We start from the raw sequence: 22,987 nt of genomic DNA, 5'->3' as shown, positions 1-22,987 counted from the left end.
AAACCCAAGAGTCCGAGCTCCCCACCCCCTCTCTGCCAGCACAGATAGAACCATGCCAGCTGCCTCTCCAAGCCTGCAAGTGTGAGGTTGGAAAGGAGGAAAAGGGGACAGTTCTGTGGGTGGTGATGGGAGGAGACCGGGGCAGCTGGCTTACAAAGAATCCTCCAGCTGCTCCAGCCTCCTTCCCTCCCTCTCCATAGAGCCCCAGCTACACGGGCGAAAAATGCAGGGTGAGAGGAGCAAGGAGGCAAGAAGCATCCCCATAGGACTGTGCCCTAAATCTTTTACACAGAGACCAAACAAAACAATCCCCAATACTTCAATACTTAGAAGGAGCAAAGAACGGAGATATTACTTCCTGAATTTTTCTGTAAATATTAATTACTGTGTAGCATTAGTCCTAGAGAAGAGCTTGTGAGCATATCACAAAATGGATTCAGTACTTTTTATCAATACAAAAACAAACAACTATGCATGCATGCACTTACTTTCATTTATCTGAACAGTTTTTGGTTTAAGGGAAAAACTGCCATGTCAGATACAAAACTAAATTGACAATTTATAAGCAATAAAATAGGATAAACATGTTAGAGCTAGTCTTGCTTTATTTACAATTGAGATTTTTTCCTAAAAGTTGTACACAGGACAATCTCCGTATTCATAAGGTTAAAATTTTCCTCACCATTTTTCTTCCAAGATTCCATTAACAGTGCAATCCTATGCATATCTACTCAGAAGTAAGTCCCACTGCACTCAGTGGAATTTACTCCTGGGTAATTGGGTATAGGATTGCAGCCTTAATCAGCTGAAACTACACCCAAAGGGGGAAGATGCTACAGTTGATAAGCACTGCTGTCCTGATCCTGTGCTGACTGTAGATCTTGCTAGATCTCCCTGCTTACGGTTCCCCTTCTTTCCTCCTGCTGGTAATACAGCTCCAAACACTTCACTACTTAGAAGAGGCAATAAATGGTGATGTCATGGTTGAAGAGGAAATGCTCTGCTGATTATTACTAGGTAACTATTTACACATGCTGCTCAAATGAGTTTCCTCTAGAATGTACTATTGTTTACAAGACACATTTCCTGCATTTTGGTGTAAATTTTGGGTACCAAGTACACTTCGACACAGAGCAAGAGAACTCTTGAACAAGTGTTGTCCACCATATCTGAAGAAATTACAGGAATAAGAAAAGATAATAGGACAATGATGATATGGAGGGTGGGGACAAAAGGCAATATGGACTGGATATTAGAAGCACTGCTAGAAAAATAAATTAAATACCCAGGCATAATGCTCCATTTACAGTGTAATGGATGATAAAATAATTGTTTGGATCTTCAACTATAGTAGCATACATATATTCAGTACACAGATTGGAGAGCCACAGATTGGATTTATCATGAGACCTAGCAACAAGAGAGGCAAACACGCATTGGAGGGAAAAGAGAAAAGACTCTTTTCTTGATATGCCAAGAGTGGGCATATCAATACTTCCCAAGAGACATCAGTATTCTTTAAAAGGCATACCTAAAACTTTTGACTTACTAATAGGTGAGGTGGCTTAATCACTTCAAGAGCCTTTGCGAGGGCAGATGACATAGCTGTCAACTGGTTCCTAATCTGCTCAGAAGGCATGCTTTGCAGCTGAGGTCCAAGGGGAGCATCTTCCCGTGTGCAATAATTCAAATCTGACCCAAAACTCAGCGTTCGAGTGGTATGATCAATGCGAACCTATTAAAATGAAAGGTAAAGTAATTCAGAAATTCGTTCAGTGCTGATATAAAGCTCTTCACAACTTAGGGCCTCGGAATGCCTTCTCCCATATCTACCCTACCCATGTGCTAAGGCAGGGATGGGGAACCATTTTTTGGCCTGAGGATCGAACTGGATGCGGGCATGCATGTCAGGGGCCGCATATTAGCAATGGGTGGGAACACATCCCAAAGTGGGCAAGGCCAATGGATTGCATGGGGCAAGGAAGGTTTTTCAAGGGGGATCACAGAATTGGGGAGGGGAAAGGTAGCCCTTCTCTCCCCAACAGTGACTACCCCATTACCCCTGCATTGCAATTAGACTTTTTAAAAGCCTCCACTGGTACCAATGGGAGATCAGAGGTTAAGTGATTTCTGTCTGGGGGTGGGGGGAGAGGATGGGGCCTGGGAATAGGAGGAGGCTTGGGGGAGAACTGGATGGGGACCTCCAACGGGCCATATCTCACCCACAGGCTAAGGGTTCCTCATCTGTGCCCTACAGTCATCTACAGAGGCCCTTTCCCAAGAGTCCCTTCATTCTGAAGCTCAGAGAGTAGCTACTAGAGAAAGAGGAGCTTCTCTCCAACTTCTCAGTTATGGAATGCTTTCCCCAGAAAAAATTCTTTGGCGACAACGTTGTTTTTGTTCCATCAACAGCTGAAAGTGTTTTTGTTCTCCCAGGTCTTTAAAGGCTATATTAATTCCTATTACATGTGATTTTAACTTGTCTTATTTCTTGGCTGGTGTTTAGCTCCTCATTTTTACTGTATTTTACTGGGGTGGTTTTGTATTTTATTTTTATCATGTTGTTTTTTCTATTTGCTTCTCTATTCTTATTACGTTGGCTTTATTGTTGTTTGCAGGTCTTATACTGTACCATTGTTTTATTTTTTTAATTATATGATGCAAAGAAAAATGCTTATAGGCAGCTTATAATACAAATAATAAATTATTAATTCTTGAGGACATATTTAATATAATGACTTTTTACAGGCATTTAAATTTTTCCTGACCAACTATTATTTTTCCTATACTATTGCCACTGAACTTTGAAAAGAGCATAGTATACAACAGATTTCTGATTAGTTGTACTCAAATGCAGTGATAAATTGAAAGACAGAATAATATCTAAGTTACTTGAAAATCTCATTTCTCATAGGGCTATCTCTTGACTAAAGAAATCTTAGTTGGTTAACGAGTTTTAGTACAAGAATCAACTAAAACTGCATGAATTACATATGAGAAAAATAGTAATTCTAACATAAAATCTAAGCTTTGTTTCATCTAAAAACACATGTATCTCAGCAAACATGATCTGAAAGAGGCATTCTTCTCTCCCTCACACAGGGGATACCTCTTCTAGACAGAGATTACATTCTGTTTTTAATACAAGTATGTATAAACTGCAATCTTTTAAAAATCTGCTGATTAATCAGAAGGGCATTTTAACTGATTAAACTGATTTAAGTGACTAAATGTTGCAGTCCCACTTTTTAATTATATCATGAGAAAGCTGGTTTTTGTATTCCAAGAGTCCACTATTTTGTAAGGAAATATTTTAAGTTTCTACAGTTAAATCAGGAGCACACAACCTTTTTAGCCCTGAGGGCTATGTGTGATACTGGCTCAGGGGCCGTCCACGCAAACGTACGCATGCATACACAATCTCTATGAGGATCTCTGGGACAGGGAGTGGACAGCAGACATGGTGGGAAATCAGCAAGGGGAGGGAATCCAGTGGTGATGGGTCAAGGCACCAGTGGAGGGGCCTTGGGGATCTGCATGTGGCACCCAGGCTGTGTGCACAGGATTGTGCACACCTGTGTAAAGAAAGAAATGTTGGACTTGCCATGATAAAAGTTCATTCCCTTTACTGGACAGAGGGTATTCTAGAATGGGTGACTCCTCCCATTTAAGGATTCTCCCTTCCACTGAAGAAGAATGTGTTGGAACTCCTTGTTTGGAATCCGAAGATAAAAAGCGGTTGCCACGTTTTAAGTGATTGCATTTTAATCCAAAAACTCAGATTTACCTGTATACAAACATTTGAAACTTTTCTACTGCACTTACTTGCAAATCACAATGTCTGGCTGCATCTACTATTGCACGTTCCAGTTGGAAAGCATCAACAAAAGGAACTAGAGTAGTCAGGCGAGAAAATTCGATGCTTTGATAAATTTGGGCCACCTGCATATAAATATTGAAATCTTTCCAATCAATCATTACAATGCTATACAAGCAACTGTTTTGTTAAGAGCTTACTCAACTTAGTCAACAGCTTAACCATCAACATTAATTATTCACATTTAAAGGAATGCTTAATATTTGCCATCAGCATTTATTCAGAGAAACTGTTCACTCCCCTCAGCAGCAGCTATGTATGAAGGAGACTGGCAGCAATCACCCAATTGAGCAAGGCTGCTAATTAGCCTTCAGTTGTTCCTTTAGCACATGAGAAATAACACTGCTTACTAATGCAAAGGAAGCAGGTCAATGAGATGTGCATTTGGAAAACACCAAACACCTTCAAACTGAACATGCCCAGCAGAGGCAATGCGTACATGATTTAAAAGCTGGAGATACCTTTTACTCAACCCCAAACATGGGCAATGCCTCTAAGTCTCTTTCAACTTGTTCAGAATGCAACAACACAGTGTCTTACTACACTTAGGGGATTTTATTATTTTATGTTAAGTGTTAAACAACTATCACAAATAGGGCAGGGAGAGTGGAAATGTGGTAGCCTGCCCCCGCCCCCCATTATGTACATTCATTGTACCATCTGTACAGTTCTTACACGTGTGCACTAACTGTACACACCACTGGGAATCTTACTTCTGTAGTCACATGTAGGTCAGGAGGTTCCTCAAAGCAACCAGACTCCCCTCTACAAAAGCAGTTTGCCACAATTGTTCATTCAGCCCTTTTTCATAGATTACCAAAAGTAGTATGGCACTCTAATGGTTGCTCCCACACCAGTCTTTGGTAACAACTACAACTTCTGATCAAGTTAGGATTGATTGTGTAGTCACATTAACACACTAATGACACTTCCCAAACTTTTTTTAAAGTGGAAAGAAGTCCCTAATGAGACATTAATTACCATTTCAGTGTATCACTATCTCAAGGGTAGGCGAACATTTTGAAGTTGAGGGCTGCATTCCATTGTGGAAACACGGTTGGGCTGCCATACCGGTGGTGGGTGGGGCCAACACCCAAAATAGGTGAGACCATCCTTCTCTCTCTCTCTCTCTCTCTGGCTGCACCATCCCATTTTTTCCTCACCTTCATCACCAATCCATACACTGAACATGTAACACCATCCTTTCATCCTCTCTCTCTCTCTCTCTCTCTCTCACACACACACACACACACACTCACTCTCTCCCATTTATCCTATCACATCAGTAATCGAGCATATGGTTCCAGGGTCCGCCTCAAAGATGCTCTGGATCTGCATGCCTCCCAGGTCTTTTTTCCTCCAGTGGTAACTGTAGTGCATGAAGCAGCGGCATGAAGGTTTGGAGGGCATCACCTATAGCCTCATGTCAAACGAAACTACTCTGCTCTAGCAGTTATGCATTTGCCTCCCTTCACCTTGTCACTACATGATCTGTTGAAAATATTACTAGAACTAATAAGGGACAACCATGGTGCTTATGTTACATATAAACTGGGAGCCAGAGATAGCTACTAGATAGCCCAGGCAAATGGCAAATACAAGACTGATTTAACAGATCTCTTGATGGATGTCTCCTTCACACCAGATGTCCCTTAGATCTTTAGCTAACTGGTCCTTCAAAGATTTGAGACCCAGGAACAGAAAATACCCAAAGCACTTAAATGGTTGATTGATTTAGGAATTCAGGAAAATTCACTCCAACAATATTTCTACTTTGAAGATTTTGTCTTGTAACTGTACCTGCTGAAGCAATCTGAGGATGGTGTTGTTTTGCAGATGAGGGATATATAATTGCAGTTCTGGTTCCTTTTCAGATTGGTCTCGTACCCAGTTTAAAACCTGTACAGAAATCAGTTACAGACTGTAAGCCAGCAGGGCTAGTTCATACAGAACATTTTTGTTAAAGAGTATCATTTTCCTCAAAATAGTACTCCATCCCATTCTTTGCAAGAGTGCACTCACAAGATCTACTGAAACGTATGTTAGAAATTTGTAAATCTTGGCCAGCATGTTTGCAATTAGATATATACTTTCCAATTTCCTAGATCATGAGAATGTCTACGCCAAGAACTTCTGACTCAATGTGCTACACTGTTGCTCACTTGGTTGTCTCCTAATGAATACTCAAAAAGGCTAATGCAAATGAACATTAATACAATCAATGGCAGCCCTTAAACGTTTTCAACACAAGGTATTCCCAAGCCCAATATACCCCTTCCATTTTAAAACTAAGGCTACAAGCCATCCACTAATGTGTTTCTTTTAATCTTCCACACAGTGTAAGTCAATTAAAATTTTGTTTGAAGGTGACTGACAGTGATGACTATGTTTGCCACACTGCTAATTTACCTTCACCTATTATCTAGCACATCAGAAATATCTTTGTTCTTACAGATATTAAGAAAAAGACAATGAAATGTGCTTCACTTTGTACAACTGAGAAGAACTCCTCCCACATATCAACTAAGGCTACACTCGTGAACACAGTGGGAAATATTTCTGAGTAAACATGTATAAGATTGCACTGGAAGAGGCAGATATTCCATTTTTTGGCTGCGCAACACCATCTCGATCAAACACTTAAAAAACAAATTCAGGAACTTATTCTTGCTATTCTCTTTTCCATGTCACTTCTACCAGTACAATGAAGAGGAACTAAAAGGCCATTGCAAAGCTGTGTGAACAGGTAGTGTTTAAATTGGTAATATTTATAAGAATGCAAATTCAGTCAACATTTTCATCCAGTTAGAAATTCTAGAAACAGATTGGAATGCTAATTATAGTGAAATAAAGTAATGCATTAAAAGGGAAACACACACTCTGAAGAGTTAGCATTTCAAAAGCAATTTTTGTAGTAAAGGTTTGTTATCATTCCTACATGAATTAAGACAAACTACAATCGTGCATGATAAATTAGGGGGTCACTGCACAAAACGAAGTAAGAAACAGTGGGAATGCCTTACAGAATGATCAAGATAGGCTACAACTTTTTTTTGCAAGAAATAGATCTGCCTCAAACTTTAACACTTACCTTGCATACACGGCCACATAACTTCAGTGGATGAAAATCTACTTCAAGCCAGTTATAAAGTTCCTTTACATCTGGGACAACATACTGTACTACATTGAATCTCACCTATGAGACATGATGAATTTTTAAGTAACAATCTGAACAAGCTGTAACACCAATTTATCTCAATAGATCTGCTTAAACACAAAAAGGATTCATAATTTAAAATAGTCAAAATATGACACAGACCTGGTTCATATATCACAGTGGCAAATTGTGGGTTAACAAATTATAGGTTAACTCTGGATTGTCTAACCCATAAACAACACAGAGTGCCCAGGTCTGGACATCATGCTAACAATCTATTAAAAGGGCATTTATGCAAATCAAAAATGGCTTGAATGCGGTGCACATCCTAGCAAATCATGGTTAATTAACCCACAATTTGCCTCCATGATGTGTGAACTGGCCCATAGATATCTATCAATAAGCATTTAATTTGCAAGTAAATGTATGCTTCTGTTACATCTCCACATGCTGAAATGCCTAGAATGTCACCTTTACAAGTTAATTAACACATTTCTAAGCCACCTTTTAAATCACTCAAAGCCCTTATTTAGGGTACCAATAAAAAAACATAATATAGTAATACAAATATAAAATCACCATTCTTAAACTGTATGCACAAACCCCTCTAAAATCAAAAGTACTAAAATTATTAGGATAGTAATTAATACAATGGGGAAGCAAATTATATGGGAAAGCAAGTCCAAAGTCATTTCCTGAAGATACAAAACAGGGGTGGGCAAGACGTGGCCCCCACTGAAATTTGCCACATTGGCAGCAGTACAGCCCAGCCAGGCATCCAGGAGGTGGAAAGTGGCCCACAGAGCACCCAAAGTTCCCCACCCCTGATGGAGAACATTAAGGAATTCCAGCTTCTGCTGCAGCTCGCAGCTAGAGTGGATTGTAGAGACAAAGTCATATTTGTAATGAAATGAATGAAACTTTTAGCTTTCGTTAGTTCTATGCATTCTAAATTTCATTCTAAATTTATTATCTAAGTTTTACTACAGTTCCTTTCAACCAAGGATGCAAACTTCTTTGGATGTTTTGACCCGAGTTTATGAAAAAAAAGTTTACATAGTTATAATTTTTTATTAAAGAACAAGGATGACCACTATGTAAAAATGATTTATGAAATGTTACTTACCATATCATTAATAAGAGAAATGCGTGTAGGTGGGGCCTGGAGGCCCAACAGTGTTGCCAATCGCCGCTGCTTTTCAACAATTATGCCATCCATGTCCAGAAGCCGAGCAATGTCAGTTCGTTCAGGAGTTATTGGAATTGACAGAGTGGCCAAAAGAACTCTTGTTGACATCCTACACACAAACGTTTGGAAGAAATAAACTTGGAATACTATTCCTTCATTAATTTTTAAACAGTTAAATTACCTTGCTCTCCATTCCAGATGATAAAATGGTCTAATTTACAACTTTTAAATGTCCAACTGCTACTTGTAACACACTATTAACGCTACTTCAAAATCAAAACAAAACCACCCAAAACCGTAAGTTTCCCCACCTTTGCATCTCCTCCTGTGTGAGATTCTTTCGCATTTCCCTTGAAAGATGGTAAAGGCGATGAAGTGTGGATGCATGAAAGAGTGCATTTCCCGATTTCCAGAAGACAGTAGAAACTTTATGATAATAGTTTGCCATCAGCTGGGGCTTTGGTGGTTTTTTGGACAAGGAGAATAATCCATGTATATCCTCCACAGCTTTGAAGGCTTCCTGAAAACATAGTACAATGCAATACAATAGTTATATTTGATACACAGAAGTATATACTCATGTCAAGTTGTGAGCCTAAGCAAGAAACCTTATTAATAAATTGTACATACAATTACATGTAGTATTGTCCTACAAAGTTTACTCGCGGAGCTCTACACTACAAGATCTCTTAAAATATGAAACAGAATTTAAAGCTTAATCAGTTAAATCCAACGTTATGCAAACGGACATCTGCTCTCACAAATGGAATTTCCCTTCCTCTCCTCTCCCCTACAGACACCCTATGTCCCCCAAATCTCTTCTGGAGGATCTCCTAACTCTCTAAAGTGAATCTGGGATGCGTGCAAGAAGGTGCAAGGAAAATCTGACCTGCCAGCAGCATCCATTCCATTGGTGGAAGGACATCATTGGATACAACACAATGAATTTGAAGATTCAAAGAAACAAAAAGAAACAGATCAATGCCTCCATATTGGGTAAGTACACACCTGCCACAGTTCCATGCTGATAGCACTATCCAACTGTACAAGCCTGGTCTCCAAGTGCATCGACTGACTCTCTGGATTATTGAGATTAATGGCTGTACTCTGATTGTGATGACGCTGGATCTGACCCAAATGCATTCTTAAGTTGTCACAGAGTTTGCGAAACTCAGCCTTACGCGTATATTGTAAACAGAACTTGAAAGCTGCAAGATTAAATGATTCGAAACATTTTATGTTTTAGTAGTTAAAGACACAATTTAACTCGTGCAAAAAATATTTATTAAGCCCCGAAATATGTTTGAGGCATTAATCATCTTGTTCTTACAAAAAGGTTTACTACTTCTGCTCAGTTCCTAAATGAAAAGCCAGGTATTACTTGAATTGTTCCTTTAAAATACATATTTTAATTAAAACTAACAAGATTTCTAGTTTGCTTTTTTTTATTGCTCATCCCTCCATTTGTCAGTCATAGGCAACCAATAAGAAATCCAAACCTTTTAAACCTTTTGCATTTAGAAGCTGTGTAAGTCTCATAGTAATTTGCATTTTACCTTGTTGCGCAATATCATGGTAGAGCCGTTCCACTCTAGAATTGTTTCTGAGAAGGTCCAAACACTGCCTGTATGATTCCCATAGAAACTTAACCCAGGGAGTCAAAAGTAACCGATCAGTACGATCCTGAGTATCTTCCCCACTTACAGCACTTAGGAGAACACTGTAGTCAAAAAACCAGAAAGGAATATTTTATTGTATATAATCTATTCCTCACATTTATTTCACCTGCCAAGATTCGTACAAAGCAGCACAATGAAATGCTAATGACAGGACTACAGCATAGTTTGAATGCATGTTTCAAGGTCAAGAGAATGCATTTTTTTATTTGAGCCAGCTATGGACCTGCCACATCACTCCAAGTTGAAATATGGTCTGACTGAGCGAGGCATAAGCCCAGAAAATAATCTTCTTTGTAAAGGTTTGCATATGGTAGGCCACAAGATCATAAATTAGTTGGGCAATTTTTTTTCACTAAGTACACTTAATATAGACAAAAGCAAACCTCAAACTATAAGATCATAGCACAGCCTCCCACCTCTCTGGAGTCTGAATATTATCCAAGTCTTCTATATCTAGCACCATCTGCTGGGACTCTTCTTTAGCAGCTTCAGTTTTTTCTTCTGCTAGTTTTAAATAAGCCCGAACTACATCCTCCAAGGACTTGATATTCACCTGTATCAAAATTGAAACAGCTTAAGTAGCTTTTCTTAGACACAAATGGATAGAATTTATATAGGAGACTCAAATTATGATAGCAAAATATAGCAGAATATAGCAAGTAAAAATTATATAACCAATACACCTGAGAACAAATGTGTTTTGTTGCTACTATTCAGATTCCAGAAGAACCGAATGGTTTTAGGAATCAATTATTATGCTAAACATGTCTAAAAGGTGAATCCTACCAAGCTGTTTTACAGACAACTTGCATATAAATTAAGGCACCAACAAATCTCCAAATATTAAACTTATTAAAATGCTGGTTTTCTAACTTCCTACTATAAATATGATTAAACTTTTTAAAGCTTATACCTGTTGGCAAATATTCTTGTACTGATATAACCCTTCCTTTGCCAGGTGGCTCTTCCTGAGGTCCACACAGAGTTCCAGGTACTTTAGCATAATTGGCTCGTGGATCTTTTGCCATGTTCGGTGTTTTTTACTTTTCATAACATCGTAGAGAACATCAAGAGCAGGTTGCTTCTTTCCAACCTCAAGAAATTCTGAAAAAAATAGACTGCCATTAAACACTCACTCCCAGAACAAACAAGAGCCTATTTCTGTGTAAAGAAATATCCTGAGTAAAACAGGGGGCAGTGGATATGCTCCAAGCTCCGGCTTATAAACAGCCACTCTCCAGGCTGCTTGTGGAAAAAAAGAATCACTTCCAGGACACTAGGATGAGCAACTTCTGTAAATGGGGGAAGTATTTTTTTCCCTTTTCAGGATATTGATATGTCACAAATTACTGACATAGGAAAACAGTTAAGTAACCTTTCTGTGGGCTAATAGCCTTTTTGAACTTGTCCCTAAATTCACAAGATGATAAAATGACTTCAGGAAGCTAATGGACAATTAACCCCTGCAATGTTTTAGTTGCATAAATTCCTGCCCATCTTAACACAGGACCATCTACTCTAACACATGGAGACTGAATGCAACCATGTTGAATCTCTCTTTGCAACCTTGGAATTTCTCGCAGCTTCAACAAGAATTCTCACATAGAGCAACTTCTAAGTTGCTCACATTTCCATGTCTTTTCAATCTGAGCTATACCTGGGACTGAGATATGTCAGACTGAGCATGATTTCACTCTTCTTTTCCTTCCCTACGCTTTCTGATATGCAAACTTTTCCAATCCAAGTTCAGACTAGAAATTTAAAACATTAGGAAAATTGAACGCTTCTATTGTTTGAAAATGTTAGCCTGAACTGAAAGGGGTTATATTGATTGTATTTAATGAAGGGGAATCATACTGGGTATGGTACTTCTTTTCTCCTATGAATCAGCCATTGTTGAAAAATGATCAAGGATTATAAAATGCTTAAAAGTTCTTGGTAAGATTGTCTAGCTTTCTTTTCCTTTTAGAAAAAAGTAAAGGTTGTAACAAAGTAAGGCTTAGAGTTTTTGTTAAGCAGATGTTTTATGTGTCTAAGAATATGGTGGGAAATTATACAATTTGTAGCAAGGAAATGTCATTTATTCCCTCCAGCTAAGTTCTGCAAATGTTTTTTAATTTTCAAATTCTAAATATTTATGACTCTACAAACTAAAAAGGGACATTTGGGATACAATACTATGCATGTTTAGACAGAAATTTATTATTATTAAATTAAATTATTAAATTTATTATTATTTTATTATTAAATTTATTAATCGCCCATCTGGCTGGTCACCCAGCCACTCTGGGCGATGTACAACATACAATAAAACAGTTTAAAACAATAAAATTCTACAATAAAAACATTTTCTAAAATACCCTAACCCACCCCAAATGCCTGCCTGAACAACCACGTTTTTAATGCACGACGGAAGCTCATTAAAGAGGGGGCATGACGGAGTTCCCTAGGGAGGGAGTTCCACAGAGTGGGGACCACCACAGAAAAGGCCCTCTCCCTCGTCCCCACCAGTCTAGCTGTCCTGGCTGATGGGACAGAGAGAAGGCCATCCGAGGCTGATCTTGTTAAGCGGCCTGTCTGGTGCTGCTGGAGGCGCTCCTTAAGATAGGCTGGGCCGGAACCATATAGGGTTTTAAAGGTCAAAACCAACACCTTGAATTTGGCCCAGAAAACAACTGGTAACCAGTGCAACTCCTTCAGCAAGATCCAGAACCAGTGCAACTCCTTTAATCAGTAACCAGTGCAACTCCTTTAATCAGGCGAGCCACCGCGTTCTCTACCAGCTGCAGCTTCCGAACCGTCTTCAAGGGTAACCCCACGTAGAGCGCATTACAGTAGTCTAAACGAGAGGAGACCAGGCATGTACTACCAATGGGAGCAGATGGACAGGAAGGAAGGGGTGCAGCCGCCGTATCAGATGGAGTTGATACAGCGCTGCCCGGCTCACAGCTGACACCTGAGCCTCCATGGACAACTGGGAGTCCAAAATGACCCCCAGGCTGCGGACCTGGTCTTTCAAGGGTAGCCGTACCCCATTCAACACCAGGTCAACATCCCCCAGCCTCCTCTTGTCTCCCACCAAAAGTACCTCGGTCTTGTCAGGGTTCAGCTTATTCCTCCCCATCCAGCCACTCACCGTCTCCAGACATTTGGACAGGGATTCTACGGCCAACCTTGGTGAAGATTTGAATGAGAGGTAGAGCTGCGTGTCATCCGCATATTGATGACACCGTACCCCAAACCTCCTGATGATAGCCCCTAGCAGCTTCACATAAATGTTAAATAGCATGGGGGAGAGGATGGAACCCTGTGGCACCCCACAAGTGAGTGGCCACAGGTCCGAAACCTCCTCTCCCAGTGCTACCCTCTGGTACCTGCCAGAGAGAAAGGACCGGAACCACCACAATATGTTGTCTCCAATGCCCAACCCCTCCAGGCGGTCCAGGAGGATACCGTGGTCAACGGTATCAAAAGCCGCTGAGAGGTCGAGGAGAACAAGGAAGGAGCATTCACCCCTATCCTGAGCCCTCCTCATATCATCCACCAAGGCGACCAAGGCCGTTTCTGTCCCATGCCCAAGTCTGAAGCCCAACTGAAATGGGTCTAGATAATCAGTTTCTTCCAAGTGTGCCTTCAACTGCACCGCCACCACCCGCTCAATCACCTTGCCCCAAAATGGCAGGTTTGAGACTGGGCAAAAGTTGTTCAGAACTTGAGGATCCAAGGAGGGCTTCTTTAAGAGCGGTCTTATCACTGCCTCCTTGAGGGCTGATGGCATCACTCTCTCCTCAAGGGAGGCGTTCACCACCGCCCTGATCCCCTCACCCAGTCTCTCTCTGCAGCCCATAATGACCCAAGATGGGCAAGGATCAAGTAAGCAGGTGGTCGGCCGTACAGATGAAAGCACCTTGTCCACTTCATCAGGAGGAAGAAGCTGGAACCAGTCCCACAAAACCGGTTTGCCACAGGCCACCTCTTGCTCACTAACTGTATCCACAACGTGCAGAGTAACACACCTAATCTGATCAATTTTATCTGCAAAGTGCCTTGCCAAGGCCTCACAGGAGGCCCTAGAATGCTCCAGTGGTTCAGGAGCCACAGGACCGACCAGGCTCCGGACCACTTGGAACAGCGTCCTGGGACAGCACTCTGCAGACGCAATGGAGGCAGCATAATATTCCTTTTTTGCTGCCTTCACCGCCACGTGATAGGCTGAAGATACAGCTCTAGCCCGTCTCTGATCGTCTTTGGAGCGAGACTTCCGCCACTGGCGCTCTAGCCATCTCACCTCCTGTTTCAGAGCTCGTAACCACGGATTGAACCATGGTGCAGTCCGAGCCCTGTTCGGGGGAGAGGGCGTTTCGGAGCCACCCAATCTAATGCCCCAGTGATTGCGGCATTCCAGCCACCCACCAGGGTCTCGACCGAGTGGCCGTTGGCGTGCTCCAGAGAATCCCCAAGCACGTTCAGGAATCCATTTGGATCCATAAGACGCCTGGGGCGGACCATTTTAATGGGTCCTCCACCCCTGCAGAGGGGTTGTGGAACCGAGAAGTCCAACGTCACCAGATAGTGATCTGACCATGACAAGGGGATGGTGGATATACCCCCGACTTCCAGATCACTCCCCGCTTCTCCAGAAACAAACACAAGGTCTAGTGCATGACCGGCTCCCAGTTAGAATATGGTGCAGCTCCCAGGAGGCCATGGTCTCCATGAAGTCCCGAGGTGCTCCTGTGAGGATGGCCTCTGAATGTATGTTGAAGTCCCCCAACACCAAAAAGTTAGGGGACTGTACACGCACATCAGAGACCACCTCAAGCACCTCGGCCAGGGAGTCAGTTGTGCAGCGGGGTGGACGGTACACAAGCAGAATCCCCAGACTGCCCTTCGGGCCCAACCTCCAGTACATGCACTCAGCAACCTTGGTCTCCCGGAGAGGGGGTCTGGTGAAGACCAAGGACTCTCGGTAGATAACAGCCACTCTCCCTCCCCGATCCCCAGCCCTCGGCTGCTGTGCATACGAAAATCCAGCTGGACACATGGCTGCAAGGGTTGGAGCAGCAGCCTCGGCCAGCCAGGTCTCCGTAATACATGCCAGGTCTGCACCCTCATCAAGGATCATGTCATGGATGAGGGAGGTTTTCTGGGTAACAGACTTGGCATTGCAGAGCAGCAAACGAAGGCCAGAAGATGGGGTCACGCCTCCCCCAACCATCCTTTGGCTCTGGACAGGCCCGGAGCAGGGGACAGATATTACACATCTCTCCCTTGTTCCCCTTACCTGCCATGGCCTGCCCCTAGCGTTCTGCCAGCGCCTGCCGCCCAGCCTCGGTATGTTCTGGCCCCCAACACTCCCCCCACTGCCTCCATCAGGTGGACACATGCCCCCTCACTCCCGCCTATCAGGCAGGCTACCCACCCCTAAAAACACAACAAAATTCCCCAGAAAAAAAAAAAAACAATTAAAATTCCCCTTAAAAATAATGCCAGGCAGGAGTCCACAGGGAGGCCTGGTGGTGGTGGTTGTGGTGGTGGCGGTGGCGGCGGCGGCAGCGGCAGGCCCAGCAGCAGCAGGCACGCCTCTTCCCCAGTGGTGGTGGCTTCTCCTGCAGGCCCTGGCTCTCCCAGGCCACCTCAGCCAGCCAGCTTATATAGCCCCTCCAGGGAGGGGCAGATGGAGCAGCACAGCTGGCTCAGTACCTGGGGGCCTGGTCCTGCAGGGACTAGCAGTCTGCCAGGCAGAAGTCTACAGGGAAGGCCTGGTGGTGGTGGTGGTGGCGGCAGCAGCGGCGGCAGCAGCAGGCCCAGCAGCAGCAGGCACGCCTCTTCCCCGGTGGTGGTGGCTTCTCCTGCAGGCCCTGGCTCTCCCAGGCCACCTCAGCCAGCCAGCTTATGTAGCCCCTCCAAAAAGAAGCCCTACAGCTCCCAGAATTCCCCAGCCAGCCAGCTGTAGGATTTTTTTCTGTCTAAACATGTATAGGATTGCATGCTTTCGATCTTATGGAAAAAAATTACAGATTACTACCACCCTTTGCTTATGGAGACTTGTTAAAGCATGATCCTATGCATGTCAATTCAAAAGTCAGTGATTCACTTCTAAGTAAATGCACACAGGATATCAGCAATATAGCTTTCACAATTATATTTATCCAACCTTTATTCCAAGGAGCTCTTTTATTTATTTATTTATTTGAAACATTTCTATCCTGCCCTATATCACTGAAAGCTCAGGGCAGCATACAGATAAAATCAATTTAAACAGCATAAAACAATAAATAATTTAAACACCTAAAACACATTAAACTATTAAACAAGCTAAAACCAGTTAAAATCTAAAACAATAAAACAGTTAAAACAATGGGCTAGGAAATGAATTTAGCCCTCAAAGGCTTTGGTAAAAAGCTATGTTTTTACTTGGCGCTGAAACAAGACCAATGTCTGTGCCAATCAGGCCTCCAAGGGGAAGGCATTCCACAACCGGGGTGCCACAGCAGAGAAGGCTCTCTCCCACGTCCCACCATAGTGTATGTCTCATACTGGTGGGATACAGAGAAGGGCCCCTCCAACTGATCTCAGTTCTTGGGCAGGCATATATAGGGAGAGGCGCTCCCTCAAATATTGAGGTCCCAAGCCACTTAGGGCTTTAAATGTCATCACCAAAACCTTGTATTCAGACTGGAAGCGTATTGGTAGCAAGTGCAATTCCTTTAAAACTGGTGTTATATGGATTTTATGAGGTGTTCCGGTCAGCAGTCTAACTGCTGCATTTTGCACTAGCTGCAACTTCCGAGTCATCTTCAGGGGCAGCCCCACATAAAGTGCATTGCAATAGTCTAATCGGGAAGTTACCAGCGCATGTACTACTGTGGCTAGGTTGGTTCTATCCTCTTGTTTCTATTCTCCTCTCCCCTCCATTCTATCTTCACAACAACCCTGGAAGGTAGTTGAGGCTGATAGTGACTGGCCCATGGTCATAATGTAAGCTTCACAGCTAAGTACACATTTAAACCTGTGTCTCAAAAGTCCTAGTTCAACATTCTAACCACTACACAGTGCTGATTCTCAGAATCTCACACTGGATAGTAACATCATAGACCTATATATGTTTACTCAGAAATAAGTCCTACTGAGTTCCATAGAGCTTATTCCTAGGTAAGTGGGTATAGGATTGCTCTTTAAGCGATCTTGCTTACAAGAATACTATTCCTGTACATGTACAGAGAACAACAAATAGAAATTCTGAATCCTTTCCAAGCAGAAATAGTTTTGCAGTACAAAAGTTGCAGTACAAGTTGGCTCCATGGCCAATGGTTTTGAATTATGCTCTTTGGTTATAGAAAGGTCATATTTCTTTGCAAACTAATGGCTTAGATCTAGACTAGGAGAGTAATCCTATGTCCCCTAGATAGCATCTGGGGGGACATAGGATTGTTCAGTTTCTGGGCTCTGAGGTCAGAAACAGGGGTCTGATCTCAGAGCCCAGAAACTGCTCCCCTCCCCCTCATAGCCCGTGTAGTTCTGGATACGACGCCACACTCAGAAACAAGAGCATGGAGATGGGAAAAGGGGGTATTCCTGAGGGCGAAGAGGAGACGGGGGTGTATCCTATGCCCACCACAGCCACCTTCCCATCTGTTCCAAAACACCACTGCCAGATGGGCAAAATATCTAGCAGGAATGCAGGACAACTGGAGAGCAGAGGCAAAGATTGCCTCCAAGCTCCAGCTGCCCTGCATTAGATAGGCAGCAGCCTCCAAGTTCCAAGGCTGCTGACTATCTTCATAGGATTGCGCCCTTAGTCATACTTAAGAGTAGACCCATTAAAACCAATGAGACTTGTCAATTATTTCATTGGGTCTACTCTAAGTATGACCAAGTGCAGATTCACCTCAATGTGATTATTTAATAGATGTATATACCACCTGCAATATTTTAAAAATATTTAAACACATATTGATATGGCATGTTTGTTGAGGAAATATATGAATTTCAAAATTGGAAATATGATTTAAATAAACAGGTGTTTTTTCTTGATTTAAATCAACTTTCCAATTTTGAAATTCATCTATGTCCCTAAAGATACTTCCTCAAAAGATTCTTGGCTCCACAATTATAAACGTAATAAAATGATAGATGCCAAACAACTTCAAGATCAACTTTCTAGTCATTTATCCACGAATTCACTATCTGTAAGTTAGTACCATTTAGCTTTCAAAGCAGTTAAGACAGCAATCCTATGGGCTGCTCTTATCAATAAAGAGAGGGCTCTGAAACAGAGCCCTCTGTCTATCCAAAGCCCAGCTGGCAAGAGCCACGCAGGCTCCTTCAATTTTGTTGTTCAGGTTTGATGGCCCTCTTGGCCTGTCTAGTTTCCTTACATTCCAGTGGGGGGGACAGATGATGGAGAGGCTTCTGGATCTTGTGAACCCACTCCTCACCTTCCCCGTCCCACCAGAACACACTCTTTCCACCCTCCCCAGCTGTTCTGACCTCGAAAAGAGGTGCAAGACAGATTTCCACAGCAAGTGGGAGCGGGCAGAGATTCACAATTAGATCTCCTTCTCCCTGCTCATACCTGTCTACAGCTGTGGAGATTTGCGGCAATCTATGGTACTGCAGATGCTATCTAGGGGCCATAGGTTTGCTCTGCCTGTGTCTTTAAGATTCTGTCAATGTGCACAAGTATCTCATAATCAGGGATGGGTAATGTGTTGCCATCCAGATGTTGCCGGACTTCAACTCATTTCATCTCTGACCATTGACCATGCTGGCTGGGACTGATGGGAGTTGTAATCCTACAACATCTGGAAGGCCACAGGTTTTCAACCCTGTCCTAGATGTTAGATGAGGGGAGCATTTAGAGATGTGAAGGCCTGGGAAAAATGGAAACATTCAAGGAAAAGTACTTCCTGCCACCCCCAGGGACTTTTTTCAATTCTTCCAATACAAAAACTGTAAATGTGGGGGAACAATGGGAAAATGCTTCCTATGAGATAATTTCTCTTTTGGAATGAGTAAAATGCTTTAAGATAAAGTTTTAGTCACTCAAAATGTGTAGTTTGAGGATATTTATGTCAAGACAATCTACAGCATTAGAGGATCATTCCTGTGTATACTACAGAGTTCATGTTGCTGTAAAGTTTAGCTTTATATCCCTATATACTTATAAGCCCTTAATATTATGACTATGTAGGCCTGTTTCTGTCTAAATAATACATATTCTTTCATTTAATACAAAATTTGTGGGTTTTATGATCAAAATTTTTCCTTCTTCTCAAATGTCAATAATTAAGACACATGCATCTAGCTAGTAATGTTCAATGACTAGCAGCCCTTGCTCTGTAGTATTTGAAAACTGTATTCAGTTTTGTTTCTACAAATTAAGGCTGCAATTCTATACTGACTTAGGGCACAATCCTATGGCTGCTAGTCAGCGGCTAGATGGCCATAGGTCGGTTCCCTTAGAACCGACCTCCACTCCCTCCCGCGCTGCTTCATAGACAGTGCGGATCGGCCCTGCACTCTGCGCTCCTAAGAGGAGCATGGAGCGGCAAAAATGGGGCATTCCTGGGGGTGGGCAAAAGTGCCGTTTCAACACTTCCTATTCGTCATCCTGCACCCTCCCTCCCCGCTCCGACTTCCCATGGCTAGACAGCCGAAATTGGAGGATGAAGCGCAGAGGGGACAATCCCCTCCGTGCTGCTCCTGTCCTGCATTGGATAGGCGGTCACCTGCAACTTCAGAGGCGGCCGCCTAACCCGATAGGATTGTGCCCTTATCTGGGAGTAAGCTCCATTGAATTCAATGCGGTTTACTTCTAAGTAGACATGTATAGATTGCACTTCAAGGAATTTATACTTTTGAGGCTGCAGTCCTATGTGGGCTTAACTGGGAATATGCTCTACTAAACAGAGTGGATCTTAATTCTGGGTAAAAGTGTATAGGGTTTTTTTTATGAAAGCTGCCCAAAGCCAGCCTAGAAAAATATTTAAATCTCTGACAAGATAGATCCTGAAAGTTTAGTTAAAAGACAAGATTTAAGATAATATACATTTTTATAAGGTTGTTTTATGTCTTCTAATTCTATTTTAATGGTTGTATACAATTAATGTTAGCCTCCTTGAACTGCCAGAAAAGGTGAGGTATACATTTCTTAAATATATAAATATTTTTCAGAAAATTAAACAGCAACAAGTGGTCTTAACACTCCTATTCCAATTATTTGCAGAAGCGTATCTGTCTGTGTATGCCTATGATGCCTGAGATCACCTCTTTCATGAGGTGTTGGCATAACAACATATTGTGTGGCCCTACATTGGTGTGTTTATTTACTCACTGCATCCTAAGTGTTTTCCCACAATTCTTTTGACAGGGCATAAGTAAATCCATTTTTTGTGTCCATGTTGAAATTTGTCAAGACTTAATGGTGCCCTTCCATATTAGGCTTAACATGAAGTTGATCATGGCAAAAAGTTGTTAGGAACATTATAAGAATAGGTCTGTTCTGTAAAGTATGGGGATGTCCAAAGAAAAAGCATTTACGTTTTTATTAATTGAATGTGTATTTTCTAACAAGCCAGCAAACATATTTACTACTATGTTCTTTCAGTAATTGAATGCAATATTTTATTAATCCCTTTTGTGGTAGTGTATTCTTTAAAGGATAGATTTAAACAGTTGGATTAAGTTTGAGTCCATGAAGGAACAACAACCTGATATTATCATACCACAAAAGGAATCAGGTATGAAAAGGCCTCATCAGTTGTTATCACCCTCTTAGATGTTTGTGTCAAAAAGAACAGCCAGAAGAACAACAGTGTCAAAAGTGCCAGTGCTCAAAGTTGGTTTTAGGAATATATTGTCTCGGTTTATACCGTTTGTTTGTGTTTTATGTAAATGGTTTTTAAACTCTGTATGCTGTATTTTAATGCTTTTTAATCTTTGTAAACTGCCCAGAGAACTTCAGCTATGGGGCAGTACAGAAATGCAAGAAATAATCATAGCACTCTGGAGATTATACAATAAATTATATTAAGCTAAGTTAGAAAGTATACATTTTATGCTGCTAAAACAGTAAGTTAGGTTTAAGCTTGGTAAGTATTTTAGATATTTTCAGTTTCCCCCAACTTTCCCATTTTTTCTTATGGCTTCAAAGTTCCCGGAAATTTTGTATCTGTCAGTGCACCATGCTATAATTTGGTAAGACAAGGAGAACCCTCATGCTCGCACACTCCCACTTCCCTTTGCATGCCATGATTAGTAATTCCCCATCCCTGTCGGCAGCAAACCTTCATTTTCTGTTTGATCCAAAGGCAAACTATGGCTTACACTTAGCAGCAAGCCAGGTCTGCAAACCACAGCTTGCCTGTTTTAACACCAAACCATAAGTTGGTGTTACATCTGAATGGCCCACAGAGTGCCCTTTTGAATGCAAGAAATGAAAAAAATGTAAGTAGTGCATTTGACCATATAATGGTAATGAAACTACACAAGCATGTTTATGAAAATTGATGTTTTACCAATACTTTCAACTGAAATGTCAGAACTAATTGCATCTGATTATTACAATTCTTAATAAATATACAATACATTCCAGTAACTGCATACAGCCTGCTTTAATCAAATTACAATGCGTTCACATATTTAGTGTGAGTCTCTCATAGGAAGCCCTACCACTTAGAACTGGTTTTAAAAGCCATTAAATTGGCTTTGAAAAGTGGGTGTGTTTACCTCCCTACATATTAACCCAATGAGTTGTGTTACTGGAATTTTCAGTGCACTATGTAAAGGACACAGAACAGATTAAAGAGATGTGTCAAGTTTGGTGGCCACGAACTTCCTGAATACTATTAAATTCTGTCTTGTTCAGCTGTTGCACATTTTCATGAATACATTTCACAATGTTGCAAATTAAATTAAGATAAGCAAGTTCCTTGAATAATTCTCTTTCTCTGACCTAGCTTTAAGAAGCTTTGGGCAGTTATCCAACAATAAAAGGTTTTCTGGGTTATAGTGGAAAGCAAGAATGGTTCAGTTTTTGTCCTGCCTAACTTCATGAATTGTTCCATATGCTTAGTATCATCAAGTTAACTTTAGACTGCCACGTTTTTACTTCCACATCACAGCAGGAAGCCCATACTTTTGAGTCTTAAAATGGGCCGTCTCAGTTCAATGTCTTTTAAATAAGGAAGGCGAGAAAGATTTCCCCCCTCTGTCTTTCCATCTTCCTACCCCCAACCGCGCACCGACTTAACAAGATTTCAGCCGAAAACAAAGGGAATGTGAATGTTTTAACAGCGATCAGGATCTCGAAACCCTACTGTGAACATATGTATGGGAAGGTATCCAAAATAAAAATGCTCCGACAGAATACGAGGGCGGGGGGATCGACTTTTATCTGAGATGTAAAATATGACCAACATCACACGGTAGTCATCAGAGACAAGCGGAGCATATGCAAGCTTCTTCTTGTTTTAGTTGCGGGAAATGGGAAAAGCCACGCACATTCCCCGTCTCACGCACACCCCCTCACCCTTCCCCAGCACAGGCTTGGCTGTGCTGGGGAAGGGCAGAGAATGTGTTACCATAGCAGAGTCAGGAACTGGCGGGGCGGCTTGTTCCTTCGCCCTCCCGGGCTGGTAGGCCAGCCGGGAGTTCGCTCCAGGGCAGGGAAACGAGGGAGGAGCCATTCTCCGAGTGCGGCGGGAGCCTAGGCCTCAGCCTCCATTACTGGGCAAAATGAAGGGCGGCCGGGCGGGGCGCGAAGACGAAAAGGAGACGGAGGCGGCCTCTGCCCGCCCAGGAGCGGCCCACAGAAGCCCGCACTCACCATTCGCCCGCTTCAGGGCGTTCTCGGGCCGCTGGAAATAGACCGGCATGATGGCGACGGCTTCTCCTCACGCGGCAACGAGCCCTTAGGAGCGCCCAGCCAGGAAGCAAGCAAGGCCGGAAAGGGAGGGCGTCACGTGACCCCCGCGCACGGACGTGTCCGGAAGCGAAGGCGACGGCCCGCTGGGCCTTCTGGTTCCGTGTCAGAAGGGCGCATGCGTTGGAAAGACCGGTGGCGCGCTGGGTGCTGCCTT

General features: G+C 42.4%; 1 protein-coding gene and 2 non-coding genes across 3 annotated transcripts in view; all 3 read right to left on the bottom strand.

Annotated features, from left to right (window-relative positions):
• EIF3A (eukaryotic translation initiation factor 3 subunit A) overlaps positions 1-22,846 on the bottom strand; it is a 45,507-nt gene extending 22,661 nt beyond the window's left edge. The window contains exons 1-11 of the mRNA XM_084846090.1: positions 22,735-22,846; positions 10,816-11,006; positions 10,319-10,455; positions 9,780-9,943; positions 9,232-9,431; positions 8,535-8,743; positions 8,161-8,332; positions 6,969-7,073; positions 5,678-5,776; positions 3,826-3,942; positions 1,550-1,735 (exon numbers count right to left, since the gene is read on the bottom strand). Coding sequence (XP_084702216.1) covers positions 1,550-1,735; positions 3,826-3,942; positions 5,678-5,776; positions 6,969-7,073; positions 8,161-8,332; positions 8,535-8,743; positions 9,232-9,431; positions 9,780-9,943; positions 10,319-10,455; positions 10,816-11,006; positions 22,735-22,783 — 1,629 coding nt within the window. The 5' untranslated portion in view covers positions 22,784-22,846. The remainder of the gene's footprint in view (positions 1-1,549; positions 1,736-3,825; positions 3,943-5,677; positions 5,777-6,968; positions 7,074-8,160; positions 8,333-8,534; positions 8,744-9,231; positions 9,432-9,779; positions 9,944-10,318; positions 10,456-10,815; positions 11,007-22,734) is intronic.
• Positions 4,130-4,261, bottom strand: LOC146350973 (small nucleolar RNA SNORA19). The gene has a single exon (XR_014789731.1). It is a non-coding gene; the product is annotated as a small nucleolar RNA SNORA19 (small nucleolar RNA).
• LOC146350972 (small nucleolar RNA SNORA19) lies at positions 6,232-6,361 on the bottom strand. The gene has a single exon (XR_014789732.1). It is a non-coding gene; the product is annotated as a small nucleolar RNA SNORA19 (small nucleolar RNA).
• Positions 22,847-22,987: the final 141 nt, after the last annotated feature.

Source organism: Heloderma suspectum, chromosome 3, assembly GCF_057233095.1.
Source record: "Heloderma suspectum isolate Gila_16-S chromosome 3, 16-S_ref, whole genome shotgun sequence".
Lineage (NCBI taxonomy): Eukaryota > Metazoa > Chordata > Lepidosauria > Squamata > Helodermatidae > Heloderma > Heloderma suspectum.
The sequence above is the reverse complement of the archived record's forward strand: the minus strand, read 5'-3'. Positions and strand labels throughout refer to the sequence as shown.